The 20,030-nt window shown below is 37.9% G+C and overlaps 1 protein-coding gene across 2 annotated transcripts in view; it reads right to left on the reverse strand.

Annotated features, from left to right (window-relative positions):
* The window catches only part of LCORL (ligand dependent nuclear receptor corepressor-like), a 293,246-nt gene that overhangs the window by 144,379 nt on the left and 128,837 nt on the right, over window positions 1–20,030 (reverse strand). For both annotated transcript variants that reach the window (XM_006872489.1, XM_006872488.1), the window contains exon 4: window positions 18,504–18,633. In XM_006872489.1, the coding sequence (XP_006872551.1) occupies window positions 18,504–18,633 (130 nt within the window). The remainder of the gene's footprint in view (window positions 1–18,503; window positions 18,634–20,030) is intronic.

Raw genomic sequence — 20,030 nt, forward strand, 5'->3', positions numbered from 1 at the left:
TTGATTTTGTTGTTAGGTTACTAATTGGGCGGCTAACCTCAAGGTCGGCAGTTCAAAACTACCAGCTGTTCTGTGGGAGAAAGATGAGGCTTTTTGCTCCCGTAAAGACTGGCAGCCTCGAAAACCCTGTGCAGGGTCACTGAGTCGGAACCGACTCCACAGTACTTAATAACAAGTGCCATTGAGTTAAGTTTCCGAAGAGTGGCTGATGAGCTTGAACCTCTGACCTTGTGGTTCAAACTGACTTTGTAGTCCAGCTCATTAACCCACAGTGACACACCAGGGCCCCACCCCTACCCCCCATGTATCATATGTTATTGTTAAGTGCCACTGAATCAGTTCCTATTGATAGTGGCCTGTATAGGGTTTCCAAGAGTTCCTGGTGAGTTTGAACCACTGACCTTGTGTTCCAGTGATTTATCCTACAGCACCATACCAGGACTCTCTCTACACACACGCACACACACACACACGTTATTGTTACTTGCTGCCAAGCCAGTTCTAACTCATAGCAACCCTGCAGTATAGGGTTTCCAAGGCTTTTAAATCTTCAAGGGAGCAAAAAGCCTCATCTTCCACCACAGAGTGGCTGGAGGGCTCGAACCATGGACCATGTGGTTCACAGTCAAGTGCTTATCATATGGAGCCACCGCACTCCCATATTTATATACACACATTATATATACACATGCACACATACACATGTGAGTACTTTAAAAAGTTTATGAAAAAATTCCATTATCTTTTAATTCCATATTCCAAAAAAATTTCTGAATCCCCCTTCTATAATAAAACAAGGAAGAAATACTCCTAGTAATTACAGTCCCTATTTATGCATCTGGTCACATGGTCATAACTGGTGTTTAGAACTACCTTCTCCCACCACAGACTCTCTATTTTTTTTTACCTTCAAGCAAGCACCTCGGTTGGTCATGGTTCTCTGACGGGTAGGGTGATCCAAACCTTCATACCTGAAGGGTCTGGGGCATTCATAGTAGAATCAGAATTGGGTTGTTGTTGTTTTCCACTGACTTTAACTCCACTCTTTACCCCCACTGTAACATCCTGGTGTGGTGCTATAGGATAAAGACTGGACTGCTAACTGCAAGGTCAGCAGTTCAATCCTACCAGCCATTCCTCAGAAACCCTACACAGGGTTGCTATGAGTTGGACCCAACTCAGTGACACGTAATAACAACACACCGATGCAGTATGAATCCAGTTTCCTCTTGGTAATCAGGATCACTCACACCAAAGGTACAAGGAGCCCAAAGTGACTGGTGGCACTTTTAACTTTCAACTCGGTGGTATCAATGTTGTGTTTCCAGGTGGAATCGTCCTGCCCTTTAGAACTAAGACTTCTAGACCCACATAGCATCGGGTCATAGGGACAGGAAGCTAAAGTTTTGTGAGTGGTCACTAGGGGTAAGTAATAGAGTGATGCCACTCATATCTCCACCCCTTGATTCCTGGGGTCATGCATCCTGGCTACGGGAGAAACATTACCACATATTGGATACGGGTTTAGAGCTTATACAGCCTCCTGGAGAACACTGCCCCAACTATGCAAAACACTGCCACGTAGCTGGCACCATAACTGTGTCTTTAGAAGGCCAACGGAATAAAACTATTCTGATTACTGCTTTGACTATGCTGTCCGTTACAGTGACCACATACACCTGTGTCTGTCAATTAAGTGCCAGGGTCCAATCAGTCCCATTGTAGTTAGGTGTCTTAATTCAGTTAGGGCAGTTCCCACAGTTAAATACGACTTACACAGAACAGCAATCCCAGTAGTCTTTAAGGATGCTTGAACTTCCTTCACAAACTTAATCTCTTTTTCTCACCACTTTTGTCTAATAAAAGTAAGACTAACCAATCAGTTTTCTTATACTTCTCATTCTGATAAAATTGTAGAAAAGTATTCAATATGCAATCACCAGAAAAACCTTGTTTCTCACAAATACTTAGCTATTGGCAATGACGTTTTGTGTATTTCTATTGCCACCTCATGCCATGGATTAGTAGTGTCCTTTTCATTGCTGGTGGCAGAGGAGCGGACAGACTTGAGAACATAGGAAATTCATTCTTGTAGTTGATTCTCTAAAACCACTCTTAGCACTAAAGAGCTTATGCTGGGTTCTCTAGAGAGATCAAACCAGTGAAGTGGACAAACCTAAATTGCTAGTATTGTTAAGTGCCGTGGAGTTGATTCCCACTCATAGTGACCCTGTGTGGTGTTTCCGAGGCTTTAAATCTTTGCGGGAGCAGAAAGCCTCTCTTTCTCCAACATAAACATATATATAAAATATATAGCATGGGTGGTGGTGGTGGTGGTTATGTGTCGTGGAGTTGGTTCTGACTCATAGTGACCCTGTACAGGTTTCCAAGGCTGTAAATCTTCACGGGAGCAGAACGCCTCATCTTTCTCCAGCGGAACAACTGGTAGTTTCAAACTGCTGACCTTGCAGTTTGCAGCCCAATTTGTAACCACTACGATATAAAAAATATATTTTATCTACATACCCATCCAAACCTCCTGCCATCGAGTCGATTCTGACTCACAGTGACCCTCCAGATTGTAAATGTTTACAGAAGCAGACTGTCTCAGCTTTCCCCCTTGAAGCAGCTACACAGTTTAAGTGGTTGACCTTGCAGTTACAGGCTAAGGCTTAATACAATGTGCTACCAGGTTCTAGGCCTTCAAAATATATTTACAGGAAGATTTAATTCAACAAAATGGCTCATACAGTTGTAGAGGCTGGCAGGTCTCAAATTTGTGGGTCAGGCTTCAGACTGGAGGCTTTGAAAGGATGGATGAATCCAGATCTGTAGGCCAAAGAGCACACTGCTGACTCATGTCCCAAGAACTGGAGATCAGATGATGATGAACTGGATGCAAGATCCAGAGCAAGAGAGAGTTTTGCCAGAGCATCCTCTACACATCAGGTGCAGGCCACATCCTCAAGGAAATTCCCCTTACATTAGACACTTCAGTAAGGGTTGACCTAAGTAAGGGTATGACAAAGTAAGGGTGCAACTCCTTTTGAAGACAGTGACTCACGATACATTTCCACACTAATACTGCCTCATAAACAACCAGAGATTAGGATTTACAGCACAGAAGGAGAAACATTACATAATATCACAAAATAGAGGCTACCCATAGAATACCAGGAATCATGACCTACCCAAGCTGACACACAGCAGTAGCAGTTCAATATATAAAGAGTTGAAATATCACGACAACTACAGCATTACCTGTCTTCAAGGATTACAAAATCTGCAGAGGTCAATGCTCTTATGGTAGAATGTTGTTAAGTGTCGTTGAGTCAGTTACGACTCATAACAGGCCCGTGTAGGGTTTCTGAGCCTTTAATCTTTGAGGGAGCAGAAAGAGACATCAATCTCCTGTGGAACAGCTGGTGGGTTCTAACCACTGACGTTGTGGTTCGTACTTCAGTGCTTATCACATGGAGCCACTGTGCACCCCAATAACACTGGCAAGGAGAGGTAAAAATACTTTTGTAGAACCAAAATTATTCTTGAAAATTCCTTACAGAACCACTAGTTAAGTATACAGTATCTAACACCTACAACTTCATCATTAGTAGGTATTATGAAACACGTCTTTTTAAACTTGCTCTGTTGGCAGACATGTTTATAGCATAGGTGGTATGTAGGGACTAAGCACAACTAAAAGCAACAGTCAATTCACAGATCTCAACTTCTGGCAAGATGGTACCCTAGGCCGACGCACTTATACAGACCCTCTGCAACAAAGTTGTTACGTGCTGTCGAGTCGGTTCCGACTCACAGTGATCCTGTATATGGTTTCTAAGGGCAGCTGGTGAACTTGAACCACCGTTGTTGCGGTTCACATTGACTTTGCAGTCCAGCGCATTAACCAACAGCAGGACTCCACAACAAAGACAAAGAGACCAAATGAAACAAGCACAGATGACAGTCCTGAAACCCTGAACTTCAGAGAAAAGGTTAGAGAAGTGGACTGAGTGCTTGCTGGGAGGAGAAGCTAAGCAGGGATGGTGAGAGACGGAGACTGACTGATGCATGGCCAGCCAGACATGGCACAACTATCTTGTTAGCAGCTTTAGCAACAGAAGGTAGCCTAGCAGAACAGATACACAAGGGACAGAAAGGAGACAGCAACTGTGCCCATACAGCCCAGCCACAACCATTCCCTCTGTAGCTCTACTCACTGGACAAGAGTCAATACCAATTCCTATGTCATCAGTTAATGACAGTCAGCAGCCAACACCAGCCCAACCCATCCAAAACTGAAGCACATGAATGGCAAATGAGAACAGTGTACACACTTCCATTCTCTAACTATACCTATAGGTGACAGCTGATAAGAGTCTAAGAACACATCAACAATAGATGTATTTAAAGTAAAACACATTAATTAAATATAAATAACGACAACTCCACAATGCCCCAAAGACAACAGATAATTTTAGCTCACATGAAGAAACAAGAGAGAATAGTTCAAACAAATGAACAAGATGCAAAGCCAGAAAACATTTCTGAAGAAGAAAAAGTAATGGAACTAATTGGAAAAGAATCCAGAACAGTGCTATTTAAAGTATCTTCAAAGAACTGACAGAAATATCTAAGAAAATAAGGAGAACCATAAGAAACTTTAGAAGAATTCTATAAGAATAAACACACAAAATAAATGCAAATGCTCCAACAATACAAAACCTGCAATTACAAATCTAGAAGATTAATTCTACGATTTCAGAAATGGACAATACATTGAAAGGACAAAGGGGTAGATTCAAGCAATGGAAGCCTTGATTAATGAACTTCAAGATGAATCTCTCAATACTACTATGCTAAAAGATCAATCAGAAAAAAGAATTAAAAAAATCCAAAGAAAGCCTAAGGCAACAAGAAGCACAATTTACAGGTGATTGGAATCCCAGAACACGGAGAAATAATAAAATGCACAGAGAAAACTTCCAGAGAGTTATGGGAAGAAAACTTCCCTAATATCATGAAAGATGAGACGATAAGAATACAAGAAGCTGAAAAACCACCAAATAGAACACATTCCAAAAGAAAATCACCAAGACATATCATAATCAAACCTTCCGAAACCAAAGACAAGTAAAGAATTCCTGAGAGCAGCTCAGGAAAAACGAAAACTACAAAGGAGAAACAATAAAACTAACTTCTGATTTCTCAGCAGAACTCACGCAGGCAAGAATGCAATGGGATGACATATAAAAACTCTGAAAGAAAAAGACTACAAACCAAGAATCATATACATGCCCAGCAAACCTGCCCCTCAAATACAATGGCAAAATCAGGATGTTTCCTGATAAACAGGAATTAAAGGAATTTGTAAAAACTAGACCAACTTTACAAAAAATGATAAAGGGTGTTCTTTGGACTGAGAACTAACAACAGCAGACAACCACCTGAGATTGCCATACATGACAACATCACCTAGAACTCAATCCTGATATAGATGTATTTAAAGTAAAACAAACCTACAAGACTGAAAATAGGGAACCATAGGTGTCAATTTATAATGAAGCCAACTATAAAGTAAAAAGGGGAATGGTGTAGATATAAAACTTTCAAATGACAAGGAAGTCAAGTTGATTTCAAGATTAAAAGATTATTTTAAACAGAGAAAAAAACAGTAAATTACAAGGTAATCTGTAATTTACCCTGAAAATTAATATACCTGCACATCAAAATAAAAACAGGAAAAATCAGAAAGATTTAGTAAACATCAACATAACAGAATTGAAAATGAAAAAACCCACAAACGAAATGAACTCAATTCAGAAAATTATGCAGAACGAAGAATCTAGCAACACCACACACACAAAAAAAACACACAACAAAATGACAACAATCAATTCATACATGTTGATAAAGACACTGAATGTAAATGGATTAAATACACTAGCTAAGAAAAATAGCAGAATGGATAATAAAACAAGATCCTTCAATAGGCAGTCTATAATAGACACATCAAAAAGATGGAGACAGTCTAACTATCCATCAACAGAATAATGGTTAAACATACTTTCGTACATATACATGACGGAGTACTATGCAACACCGAATACTGATGAATCTGCAAAACACCTCACAACATGGATGAACCTGGAAGACATGCTGAGTGAAATTAGTCAATGTAGTAAAAACCTAAGAAAAGGTTTTCTTAATAAAACAAACCATCTATGATCGTCATGGGAGGTAGTGGGGAGAGAAAATCATTCATGGGCTAAAGGGTAGACACATGTTACATGAGTTATGCAAGAACATCTCTGAATGCAGCTCAATTATGAGGAGCATTTTATGTCACTAATATACACTGAGAGTTCCAAAAGGGCAACCTATAAAAAAGAAATTCAATGCATGATTACAGTTATATCACAGAAGCACCCTTGTATAAGAAAAACTTAGGGCCTGAATGAATCATGGCAAATTTACATAGTCACCCAAGGATGCCAGCAGCTAGAGAAAATCAATCTAAAAGATTAACATTCCCTGACTCTGAGAAATCATAGAATTTATCATCAGTCACAACCCAATTGCTAAGTGAATATTAGCATTTATTTCATGCCACAGTAGTAGACCAAGAAATTAATAAGAGTCTGAAAGTAAAAGAGCATGTGTTCAGAAAAGGTATGGAAAACTTCATATAGAAACCTGGCTCTCACGTACTTTAAGAGGAAAAGGTTGATTAATATAGCAGCTTTCAACTAACTGTGTCAAAATTCATCATGAGGGTCTCTGGCAAGAAAGGATCAGGAAGGGAGTTATATGAACTCTAAATGTGTGTTGGGATAAAAGGTAAAATAAAACTGAACATATTTTGACGAAAATAGGTTTCTGTTTATTATACGCTTAGCAGTATGATTTCCTTCAACTACTATGTATATACAATTTGTCCAGCTTAGCCAAACAGCTTTCTTTAATTTAAAAATAAAAAGATGAGACATCTTCCTTAATTAGAAGTAGATGACTTATACAGCTTCAGGTGAATGTGAAGTTAAAACCCCAAGTAATTTTATAGTGTATAGGTGGTAGCTTTGAAAAACATATTTAAAAAATTCTACAACCTTATGTACACTCACATGAAAAACAAATCAACTATAAACATTAAGTACAAAGTAGGAAAGGTAAAGTATATGTTCATGCTAAATAATTTAATTATTGAAATAGAACAAGTGAAGCACTAACGTCATCAAATGTTTAGGGAAAACATGAGGAGAGCTACGTAATACAGTTTCACTTAGTATTCATTCATTCGGGAAACAAGTACTGAGGACGTGAGATACTATTCTAGACACTGAGAGGTTAGCAATGACCAACACAATGTCCCTGCTTTCATGGAACTTTCTTTTTACTGTAGCACTCAAGTCTAATTCCATTTATTCAAATTCAAATACTCTAGTAAGAATGCACTGGACTGCAAAGTCGATTTGAACTGCAAGGTTGGCTGTTCAAGCTCACCAGTCACTTCTCGGAAACCCTAGAGAGTCACTATGGGTTGGAAATGACTTGATAGTACTTAACAACAGTAAGAATTCTGAAACAGATCTAAAGTCAAGAATATATAATACAATAAGAATTACCTCACTAAAACACTTTCATTTTATTTATTCAACACTGATCCAAATATTTTGGACTAGCTTCTGTAATTACAAGGGATTTCCCTAACTCTACTTTTGTTTAGGAGTTCTGGTGTGGCACTGTGGGTTAATGCACCAGACTGCAAAGCCCTTTGAACTGCGAGGTTGGCAGTTCAAGTTCACCAGCTGCTCCTCGGAAACCCTATACAGAATTGTTATAGGTTGGAACTGACTTGAAGGCACTTAACAATAACAGTAACTTTTGTTTAGGAGTCCTGGTGTGGCGCTGTGGGCTAATGCATCAGACAGTAAAGTTGTTTGAACTGCAAGGTCGGTGGTCACACTCACCAGCTGCTTCTTGGAAACCCTATACAGGGTCGCTATGGGTCGGAATTGACTCAATGGCACTTAACAACAACTTTCATTTAAATAATAAGCTTTCATTCTCAAAAAGTTCAAAAGCCAGAGGCATTATCATCTGTCGATAATTAGACAAGGAGCCCTCGTGGGATAAGCACTGGGCTGCTAACCACATGGTTAGTGGTTCAAACTCAACAGCCACTCTGTGGGAGAAAAAAGATGCTGTTCGTCCTAATAAAGATTCACAGTCTTGCAAATACTAAGGAATTCTCCTCTGTCCTATAAGGTTGCTATGAGTTGGAAATGACTTAACAGTGGGTTGGATTTATCTATTATTAGATGATATTAGAAGACCAATCACTTAACCTGTACACAGTTCATACAGAGAAAAATAGAAACCTAGGAGAAACATAGGTCCTCTGCAGACTACATAATTTAACTATAATGATCCTTATCTTAGGCTACTAAATAATAGGGAATGTGAAAATCTAAGTATCCCTCCCACAGAATAATGTTTTTTATTTCTTCTTGAAGACTCAAGTGTTTATTACATAGAACTAAAAGACATGCTACTTAACTTGCCTGAGCTTCATTGTTTCTGATCATTCTTGTTAATTCTGACTCATGGGGATTTCCATGGGTTGCAGAACACAAGTGCTCCACAGAGTGTGTTTGAGTTATAATCTTTATGGAAGTAGAATTGTCAGGACTTTCTGCCTTGACACCAGAGTGGTTTCGAGTCACCACCCTTTAAGGTTAGTAGTCAAGTACAAACCATCTGTGCCACCTATGTACCTATTCATTGTCTCTGACTATTACTATAAGGAACCCTGGTGGTGTAATGGTTAAGTGCTCAGCCTCTAACTGAAAGTTGTGGTTCTGTGATAGAATAGACCTGCCATCTGCTTCCATACACATGACAAGCTCAGAAATCTTCTTGGAAGCTCTACTCTGTCCCTTGGGTCACCAGGAATCAGAACAGACTCAATGGCACACAACAGCAACCTGTTAACATAAGTAATAGTACCTACCTTATGACACTGTTTTGTCAATGAATTAGGTAAGTCATAAAAAGGATTTAATACAGAGTGATATCAGCAAGACAGCATAGCAGGAAGCTCCATGCTTTCATCCCACCAGAGAAACATCCAAAGAGCAAAACAAAGTGAAAAGCAGAAATTGTCAGAACTCTCTAAAAACAAATGTTTTCACCAACCAGCTTCCCCAAACAAACTCACTGCCGAGCTATATCAAGAAAAAGGCAACTTCAAAACAGTAGGGAAGCTTTGTGGCCTTTTCATGTACCCGCCTGCTTAAAGCCAATGGTCAGTATTCCCAGTGTTCGACCCTAGTCCCTGATTCTGGAGAGAAACATCTTACTAATAAATGATGGAGTTTCTCAGTTCTAACCTGGGTGGCTGGCTACCTCTTGAGGTGGAGGGCAGGAAAATGGCAGGTATTTCCTGAACCCTGTAAGGCAAACAATTAGCCAGTAGGCACCTGGGGCAAAAGAGTACAACTGAGGCATGCAACTGACTAAGAACTGGCACAGTTTCTTTGGGAAATGAGGGCTTTTGCCAAAAGAATCCATATAAGCAGTGACACCAGAAATGGAGGCAGAAATGGTGACATGGAGAAGAGGGAGCAGTTGAGGACTCTGGATTCATGGAAAGAGAGGGACTGAGAGCTGGAGGCCAGGAGGCAGACCTGCAGAATATGTCCTTTGGTGGTGTAAATTATTATATTTGCCTGAGTGTATTTAAATAAAAAATAATAAAAAAAGCTAAAATGAATAGAGAGAAATACTGTTAACTGATGGTATATATATGGAGGAGATTATAATCATCATAATGAAACAAAGTACATGACTTGTTGAATATAAAACTGATGATCTGTCTTGTAAACTTTCACTTAATTCACAAGACAAACTTAAAAAAAAAATCCATATATAAAAGCTGAGAATCTCTAAGTTTTCACCTTGGGCCAATCGTTAGGCTCAGTATAAGGCTGAATAAGTGTCAGCACAGAGACTGAACCCACTCTGCCACCAAGTAGATTTCTGCTCCTAGCAACCCCACAAGGCAAAGCAGAACTGCTCCCTGGGGTTTCCCTGTAAATCTTTGCAGGAGTAGAAAGGTTCATCTTACTGCCATGGAGCAGCTGGTGGGTTCACACTGCTGACCTGTGGTGGTGGTTGTGGTGAAGTGCTGTCGAGTCACTTCTGACTCACAAAGGCCCTGTACGGAGTTTTCAAGAAGTGGCTGGTGAGTTTGAACCACCAACCTTGCAGTCTACTGTGCTATCCCATAGCACCACATGGTTAGCAGACCAGTATGTAAGCCACTAGAAAGGAGCTCTGGTAGCATAGTGGTTACGAATCATCAGGCTGCTATCCTCAGGGTCAGCAGTTAGAAACTACCAGCTGTTCTGTAGGAGAAAGATGAGGCTTTCTGCTCCCGTAAAGACTTACAGCCTTGGAAACCCTGTACAGCATTACTATGAGTCGGAACCAACTCCACAGCACATAACAACAATACGCCACCAGAGGTTTCTCAAAGAAACTGAAGAGGTGTTGTTTTTGTTTTGTCATTGGTTTTTAACTTTTGGTGTTCAAGGAAATCTCTAACAACAATGGCTTAACATAAGCAAAAAGAACAGAGGCTTAAATTACCACACATGTGAAGAAACACACACTGCAAAAACAAAACAACGTTTGGAAACCAATGGTACTACAACCTTCAATAAAGTAAAAGGCAAAAAGCAAATCTTGAGGAAGAAGAATCTGATCTAGAGTTTCCCCACTGAGATTCAAATGTGTGGTTTTAAAAAAAAGTAAGACTATTAAGTCCATGCCTCAGGTCTTCAATGGATCTTTACATGGAAAATAATGAACCTAGACCCTACATTATAGGCAAGAATTAACTCGTAAATCTTCATGATCTTAGATTTGGGCATGGACTCTTAGATACAGCATCAAAAGCATTAAGCAATAATAGCTAAAAATAGATATACTAGAATGCATCTAAACTATAGTCATTGTATGTCAATGGACATTACACCAAGAAAATGAAGAGACAACATACAGAATGGAGAGAAAATAGTTGCAAATCATTTACCCGATAAGGGTTTGATTTTAATAAAGAACCCCTACAACTCAACAAAAAAGACAACTCTATCAAAAAATGGACAAATTTGGAATAGATATTTCTCTAAACTTGATATAAGTGAGTTTCAGATAGTAGAAATATTCCATTATGTTTTAATTCCATTTTCCCACAAACTTTTTGAAGCCCCATCAGTTATTGAGAAAATGTAAATCAAAGACCACAAGATACCATTTCACACTAATAAATTGTGAAAACTGAAAATAACAAGTGTACTTCAGGATGTGAAAAAACTGGAACCCTTGTGTTTTGCTGATGTGACTGCAAAACACTGCAGCCTCTATGAAGAACAGATGGTGGTTCTTCAAAAAGTGAAACACAGACACCCCCCCCCACCCCATCAGTCAAGCAGTAGATAGGTATATATAAGGGACAACAACATGCTCATCATGGAATGGGCAATCATTCAAAATCCAAAGGGCAACATTTGCCTAAAGACAAAGTTGAGAAGGGCTGGGAAGGCTGGGGGAACAGGAACCAATGGGAGGAAGTGGAATGAGCTGCTGCTGCACTGAAGGGGCTACAATCACTGAGATGACTCAAAAGTGTAGGATTTCTTGAATGGGAAACTAATGACTCTTATCTGTAAACCTTCATTCCATTCACAATAAAAACTTTAAAAAAAGTTACCATATGATATAGCAATTCCATACCTAGCTCTGTATCCAAAAGAACTTAAAGTAGGCAGTCAAGCAGATAATCGTATACCAACGACCATAGCAATATCATTCACAATTACCCATCAACAGATGAGTGGATAAATAAAATGTGCTCCATTCATACAATGCAATAATAATTCAGCCATAAAAAAATAAGTTCTGATATATGTGATAACATGGATGACTCCTTGAAAACATTACATTCATTGAAATGAGCCAGAAACAAAACGACAAATATATGATTCTACTTACATGAAATATCATGGATAGATAAATTTATAAAGGCTGAGAAAGCAGATTAGAGATTACCAAGGGGTGCACAGATAGGAGATGGGGAGTTATTACTCACTGAGTACAGAGTTTCTGTTTGGGTTCAGAAAAAAATACTGAATCATATATAAACGATCATAAAGCTTGTATGAAAATTACAAGACAATTTCTAAATGTAATTATTAAGGATGTGCTCCTGAATGTTTTGAAACAAAAATATAATAAAAGGAGAGAAACCCAGAAGTTGGAAAAAGCAATAAACAAACTACTATAAGGATAGTAAGAGATTTGTTTTTAATGTTTTGGCAAGATACGCAACATACATATGTTCTCAAACTAAGCACCATTAGGAGTAAAGTCACTAATATTCACAATTCCTAAAAATAGTCCAAATTTAAATGGAACTTCAGGAATCAAAAGCTTCACAAACAAGAAGCTTGTTCTAAAGATTCAGAAATATTTCCTGTCTTTGAAAACACTGTATTATTTCTTCCTTTATAGTTCAAAGAAGAGTTAACATAAGATATTCCCTCTCTCTGGTAACATAGTAGGTTACAGTTAGGCTGCAAACTGCAAAGTTCGCATTTTGAATCTACTAGCTTCTCCATGGGAGAAAGATGAGGCTTTCAGCACTCATAAAGATTTACAACCTTGGAAACCATGTAAAATAAAGGTTGCTATGAGTAGGAACTGACTGCAAGGAGCACAACTACCATCCTCTCCTCCTTACTCTCTTTCACTCACACACACACAACATGTGTACACACAACAAAGGACTTGAGAACAAACATATTTTCATTTAGTCACATCTTAATCATTGAAAATTCGCCAGATTTTATTTGAACAATAACAAACAATAATAACAAACCCCAGTAAACAAGCAGAAAAATTTAAAAGCTTAATTAAATATACAAAGTGATGGATTTTCAATAAAATAACAAAGGTAAGATGGGAAGTAAAACAAAAATACTGATTGTTGTTGCTGTTGTTAAGTGCCATCGAGTCAGTTCCAACTCCTAGCGACCCTGTAATAGGGTTTCCAAGGAGTGGCTGGTGAGTTTTAACCACTGACCTTGTAGTTCACACCAACCTGGCTTGTCCAGTGCTTTATCTTGCACCAGGACTCAAAAATACTGATAGGAATCTTTAATTTAAAATGTCTGCAATTTCCTAAACTATTGAAGAAAACCAAGAAATCTCCAAATGGACAGAATTGGATTAATACCACTGATAATCTCTGGTGTCCTCTGTTCTGCTTACTCACACATTCAAACAGGATATGTGTATTAGAAATATACCTGTGTGTGTCTTAGTTATCCATGAAGTAACCTCTTTACAGATGTGACGATAATATTAGTGACTGAACACCAAAATGATGTGTGCCTTTTTAGTAGAATGAGATGCACTGGGCTATACATTTTTTACTGGATGGAGGGTACTAATACTTTTTACTATATTCCACATTTTCTATAAAAAGAATATTCCACATAGTCTACAACTAAAAAAATGAGTAAGTAAATTTAGCTTGTGCAACAACTGATGTGTAATTCTGTTGCTCTCTCACAGTGAAAAACTGGCTTTAAAAGACTCATATTTCAATTTTGATGCTTGTTTCATAATAAATATGATTATAAATGAACAAATGAGAAGATGCCATAAAAGAAAATTTAATGATCAGAAAATAAATATTACAACAAATTACTGAATTTTATTTTCAGATAGCTTTCATCTCTAACATGTAATTAAAAACATTTCTTTCTATTCTTTGCTCTTATAAATTCTTCAACAATTTCGTCACAATTAAGCTGTCGAACAACATCCACTTCCATACATAATAAGAACAATGAATCAAGTCTTTCTTGAATCATTGCTTTATGTTGAGGGTTTTTGAGTCTCTTTAGGAATGAAAATGAGCGTTCCGTGGTGCAGTTTGTGATCATTAAAGTCAGGAATATGCGTAAAGCAATTTCAACATTGGGAAATGCACATTGTATTTTATCTTCTACTATGGAAACATACATGTCTATATGAGTAAAATTAGTCTTTCCGGAATCTGTAAACTTGGTTCTCATGTAAGAATGAAAATGTCGCACTTCCCCATAAAGGTCTGTATTTAAGTCGTTGGGATAAGCCTGCACTAATATCTTGGACGCCATCATGCATTCTTCGTCAGGTATATTCACATTGTTTAAGAAGGAAAATCTATGTGAAAGAACTTCATACACTTTTGCCCTTCTTTTCATGCAAGCTTCAAGTGTGTCAATGATGGTATAGTATGTGGTTACACGAAATTGATCTCTAGCACTCAATACTCCTGCAGCACTTTCATCCTTTACTTGTTTCTTTCTAATACTTCTGTGACGGCAAACTGCTTGATAATCAGTATTTGGCAGTATTTGTTTTGTTGTGTTTTCAAATTTTTCAAAATCTTCTCTTAAATTATGTAAATACCCTGCTAATGAATGGTAGAGATCTGCACATGTCTTCAAACTTCCTTCTGAATCTTGGAGCGCTTGACTCGTTTGATGAAAATTCAGCAATATATTATCCCACATAACCAACATGAATACATACTCCAGTGTTTGCATTTTGTTGGCAATATTTTCAGCTTCTCTTCTGGTATCTCCTTTTTGTATTTGGTCTTCAGCAATATTTTCTAAGGCATCTAAAATCTGATTGTACGATTCCAGGATTGCACTTGTTGCTACAGCATGCACTTCCCAACGTGTATTAGAAAGAGATCTTAATACCTGATCATTGCCTAAATATGTCTTAAGAACTGTCCATCGATGAGGAGAAGTAGCAAAAAATGTGTAGAGTAAATGAACGGTAGAAAAAAAGTCAACTGCTTCCGGACAACAATCTACTGCACTACAGCCTACAAAATTAAGTGAATGTGCAGCACATGGTGTGGAGATGGCATATTCGTTATGTTCTAAAATTGTCTTTTGCATGCCTTTATAACATTCTGACATGTTAGCAGCACTGTCATAGGACTGGCCTCTGCACATAGAAAAATCAATTTTACAAACTTCACATAAATAGTGAAGTACTTGCTTTGCAATTTCTTCACCTCTATGACTTTTTACACTAGTAAATGTGATAAATCGCTCTACAGGTTTTCCATCAATTGGAGATACATATCTTAAAACAATACTTAGCTGATCTGTATGCGAGAGATCAGGAGTGGAATCTATAGACAAACTGAAATATCGAGCTGTATTTATTTCATTGAAAATAGCTGATCGAACTTTATCACTTATTAAATTTATTAATTCTTCACACATTGTTTTAGACCTATACCACGGGTTGCTCTTTCCTTTGTTACCATATTTTGAGATGTGACCTGCTAAAAATGGATCAAACTGAGCAACTAGTTCAAATAAACCCCCAAAATGTCCATTTTGTGGGAACCCAAATGCTTCGTCTCTTCCTTGAAAAGATAGTCCACATTCAGCAACTGCTATAATGACAGCAACAACGCGTTGCAAAATGGCTTTCCAGTACTGACGTTCTTCATTAATTTGTATTTCCAGCTCATGAGGTAAGCCAAAACCATGTGTTCGGTTTAAATATGACAACATACAATCTCTGTGAATTAAACTGTTTTCATGTTTATCAATCACATTCAAGTTGCGCCAATCGCTAAATCCATCTGTGACAAATCGAGAATTAAGGGATTTAGTACTGAATAGTTTGCAAACAAAACAATAAACAGAGCCAACTGATGGAGAATACAATAGCCATTCCCTCTTATAATGTTCACCATTAGCTTTGTAGCCTAGAAATATGTTCTGATTACAGAACCTTGTTTGTTTGCCATCCAGAAATTTTCGACATGAATTTTCAAATGGTCCACTGTGATGTTGACAATCCCTTGGTCCTCTTTGGATCCAATAATTTACATCATTAGAAGAAAAATTATTCCACAAAGCAGGATCTGTATTCCGGTTATTTATGGGGTCTGTAGATGTGACACTTTCAGATTTTAAAACAGTCTCACTTCTTATGCCGTTTTTAATTTTTTTACTATATTTAGGAGTGGATGCAGAATTTGGGACAAATTCTGTTTTATCTGTATTGCTACTAGTAATTTCAGCACTGGTGGTACTAGTACAACAATTTGTGCCCATTATTCTTAAGCATTCAGTGGAAGAAGTCTCTTCTGGTTCATTATGTTTGAAAAAGGAAGTTACTTTTGGAACTGTCTTTAGGGATTCACAAATCTTTTTCTTTTTATCTTCTGCGAGCTTTCGTTTTTGCACTCCACTTAGTTGTTGCCGTTTCATTTTACCTGGATATAAAATTATGTCACTTTTTAAATTTGGTTCCACCATAACAAATAAATTTGAATAATTGAAAACAAATTTTATAAAACAAGTACAATTTATAAAAGAAAATTTACATTTAAACTTGGATGTCAATACACAATTTTACATTTGAAAATTAGTTAAGTAAAAAAATACTGGTTAGGAACTTGCAATTTTGCTCTTCAGGTGTGAGATACTCAAAAGAAATAGTACTTACAAGGCAGTCGGAAATACCTATTAATAGAATCCGTCCTTGCCCAGTACCCATTCATTATGGATCCAGTTGCACATTGAGTGACTATAGCAAGAGTTAGACTCGAAAGCCCACCCCCACTTATTTATTAGAAAGAAACTGTACTCTCAAGAGATCCTCTGAGATAAGGAGTTTCAATTACAAGGGAAGGACCCATAGGAGGAGACAGATGTCAACGAAAGTGTTGAAGTGGTAGGGGCCTCAACCTTGTGCCTGGGCACCATTGTGATCCTGCATGAACCTTATTTCCAGCTTGCACTGGTGCATATTCACACATTAGAACTGGTATCAATATCATTTAGTGCCAGTTCCCTTCCACTGTAGCACTCACTTTTCCTTGTGTCCTGTCTACTTGGCACCTATGGGTCTTTGCTTTTGAAAACTGGTGCCCCTGTTTTGTTGATGCCCAAAGCACATGCTTACCTTGCTTATTGGGTAATCCGTCCCTGGTAGGAGACCTCTTGGAGACCAAGATGCTTGAATTAGCTGAAATAGTACCAAGTTTTTACTGATTACTCTTAATAGGGCAATGGAGCACACAGGTTAACTCCATATTATCAAAAATTAAAAGTAATCATTTATTGATAATTCTAGCTACTACCATTACAAATGACTCAAAAGAAAATGAGATTGAGTACTGACCTCCAAGATAAACAAAGTTACTGTGTGTATTTGTACAAATGTGTGTTTCCTCCTGTTCTCATAGTGCCATTAAGTTTTATGACATTATTCTTCTAAGTTTAATTAAAATGGCAGAATAAGAGCTTCTAAATTAAGTATTATGGATTTCTTTTAAAAGGCAAGTAAATATTTAATACTGGTTTGTCTGATAAGTTTTGAAAAAAATTTAAGAAAATATTATATATAATTTCTTCAGTAATATAAAGGAAACAATTTTCAGTCTCCTGCATTTAAAAAAGAAATACAGTTCTTAAGTTTAGGCCCTTTATCTACACTGTTTCCTTTAACCACATGGATGTTACATTTCGACACACATAAAACTTAAAGATTCATTTCAAAACAGCAAGGACTATTTTCAACATTACTAACGATGAAAACCTGAAAGTTATAATCAGGTTTTAATCATTAGTAAATCTGATGATACACAAACCATATGTGATGATACACAAACCAAAGAGGAGTAAGTAAGGATCAACACTACATAATAATTTAGTACTATGTTTTTCTTAATCTCTAGAAGTTAGGAAGTAGGATGATGGCTGTCCCTTGACATATTCCAAAGGTCCATGTTGTAAGAATTAAGACATTCTACTACTGCAGGAATGGACAAGAACAAGTAGCTAAGATATAAAAACTACTTCAGCCTGATACATATGTGGCAAGTAAGGGAACAAGTGAAACAAGCCCCATTTGGTCTTAATAGTTTAGACAGGCACGAAGCACAAGAACACTGAATTATGTGAAGTAACCAATTCAAAGCACCAAATAACCAGTGAAATAACAAGCCACCTAACTGATAAATGACTTAGCTGGTAGATGTCCACAGATAACTAGGTAGTATTTAATATCCATCACTTATTGAACATGAATAAAAGATTTGAGAACAATAGAATAAGGAAGACCAGAAGCAAACATAATTTTTTAAAGGTGTCCAAAACAGGCCAAGAAAATATGTAACATAAAAGTCAAGGAGAGATTTGAGAGCAGCAGTAAGAAAGGGAATGAGGACTGTTAACTTAGCACTAAAATGACTGAGATTTCTACTGTCCCTGAAAATATTACAGATAAAGTTAGAAATAATCTGAAATAATGTACACTTTACATATAAAATATTTCAGGGTGGGAAAAATTAAAGTATTTGTTCTCTACGACAAATTGTAAATGTCAAAGCATGCCAATATTACCTTTCTTTCGAAAGAGTGCATTTAGGTAATTTTCTGCTTGGCATTCAATCTTATCAGTGTTGGACTGGCCCTGAGATGATAGTTTCTCCGTTGGTGTTGACTGTGAAGAATCAAGAGGTGGTATACAATCCTAAAGTCATTAAAAATAAAAGAACATAAATCACTTCATTTAAAATGGATACAGTAAAAACAAAAACTGGCAAAAGGAATTAACAACGACAACAACAAAAACAAGGAGAAGCAGATCACAAATATTGACAAATAAACTAATTGTCTGACATTTTAGTTAATGTAATCCTTTCAGAGAGTTTTAACAAAGCAGATATGTTTACCTATTAATCTGACTAAACTGGATATCAAGTTCTGGTTTTCTTTTGTCTCAGAATTTCCTGCCTTACTATCTAATCCTTGCACAGTTTATGAGCTCTGGTAGCATAGTGGTTACGAATCAGGCTGCTAACCTCACGAGCAGTAGTACCGCTGGAGAAAGATAAGGCTTTCTGTTCCCGTAAAGATTTATAGCCTCGGAAACCCTATTTAGGGTCACTGTGAGTCAGAACTGACTCCACGGCACATAAACACCACCACCACAGAGTAGATAGTGGAGCCCTGGTGGCAAATGGTTAAGTGCTTAGTTGTTAACTGAGAAGTTGGCAGTTCAAACCCACTAGTTACTCTGTGGCAGAAAAAATGTGACAGTTAGTTTGCTTTCATACAGATTTACAGCCTTAAAAACCCACAGGACTGTTCTACGCTATCTTACAGGATTGTGCTGTTAAGTGCTGTGGAGTCGGTTCCAAATCACAGCACCCTGTATATGGTTCCGAGGAGTAGATGGTGAGTTTGAACCACCGACCTTGCTGTTCAACCGGATTCTGAAGTCGGGTGCTTATCCTATGGTGCCACACCAGGACTCCTATGGAATTGCTATGAGATGGAATTGACTCGGACAGCAATGGCTTTGTTTTTATACAGTGCTGCTGTTGTTAAGTCGCATGGAGTCTGTTCCAACTCATAGCAACCTTGTTCTTGTTGTTGTTGCTGTGAAGTGCCGCCGAGTCTTTTTCGACCCATAGCGACCCTGTATAGGGTTCCCAAGAAGCAGTTGGTGAGCTTTAACCGCCAATCTTGCAGTTAAAACGGCTTTGCAGTCTGGCACATTAACCCACAGCGCCACACCAGGACTCTGTTCTTGTTGTTGTTGTTAGGTGCCACCGAGTCGGTACTGACACATAGCGACATTATGCACAGCAGAACGAAACACTGCCTGATCCTGGGCCAAACTCACTACTGTTGCCACGCTTGAGTCCATCGATGCTGCCACTTGGCCAATTTATCTCGTTGGGGGTCTTCCTCTTTTCCTCTGACCTCCACCTTACAAAACATGATACTCTTCTCCAGTGACTGGTCCCTCCTGACAATATGTCTGAAGTATGAGATGAAGTTTGGCCATCTTGGCCTCTAAGGAGCACTCTGGCTGCACTTCTTCCAAAACAGATCTATTGGTTCTTTTGGCAGCCCATGGCA

The sequence above is a fragment of the Chrysochloris asiatica genome, unplaced genomic scaffold, assembly GCF_000296735.1.
Source record: "Chrysochloris asiatica unplaced genomic scaffold, ChrAsi1.0 scaffold00200, whole genome shotgun sequence".
Taxonomy (NCBI): Eukaryota; Metazoa; Chordata; class Mammalia; order Afrosoricida; family Chrysochloridae; genus Chrysochloris; species Chrysochloris asiatica.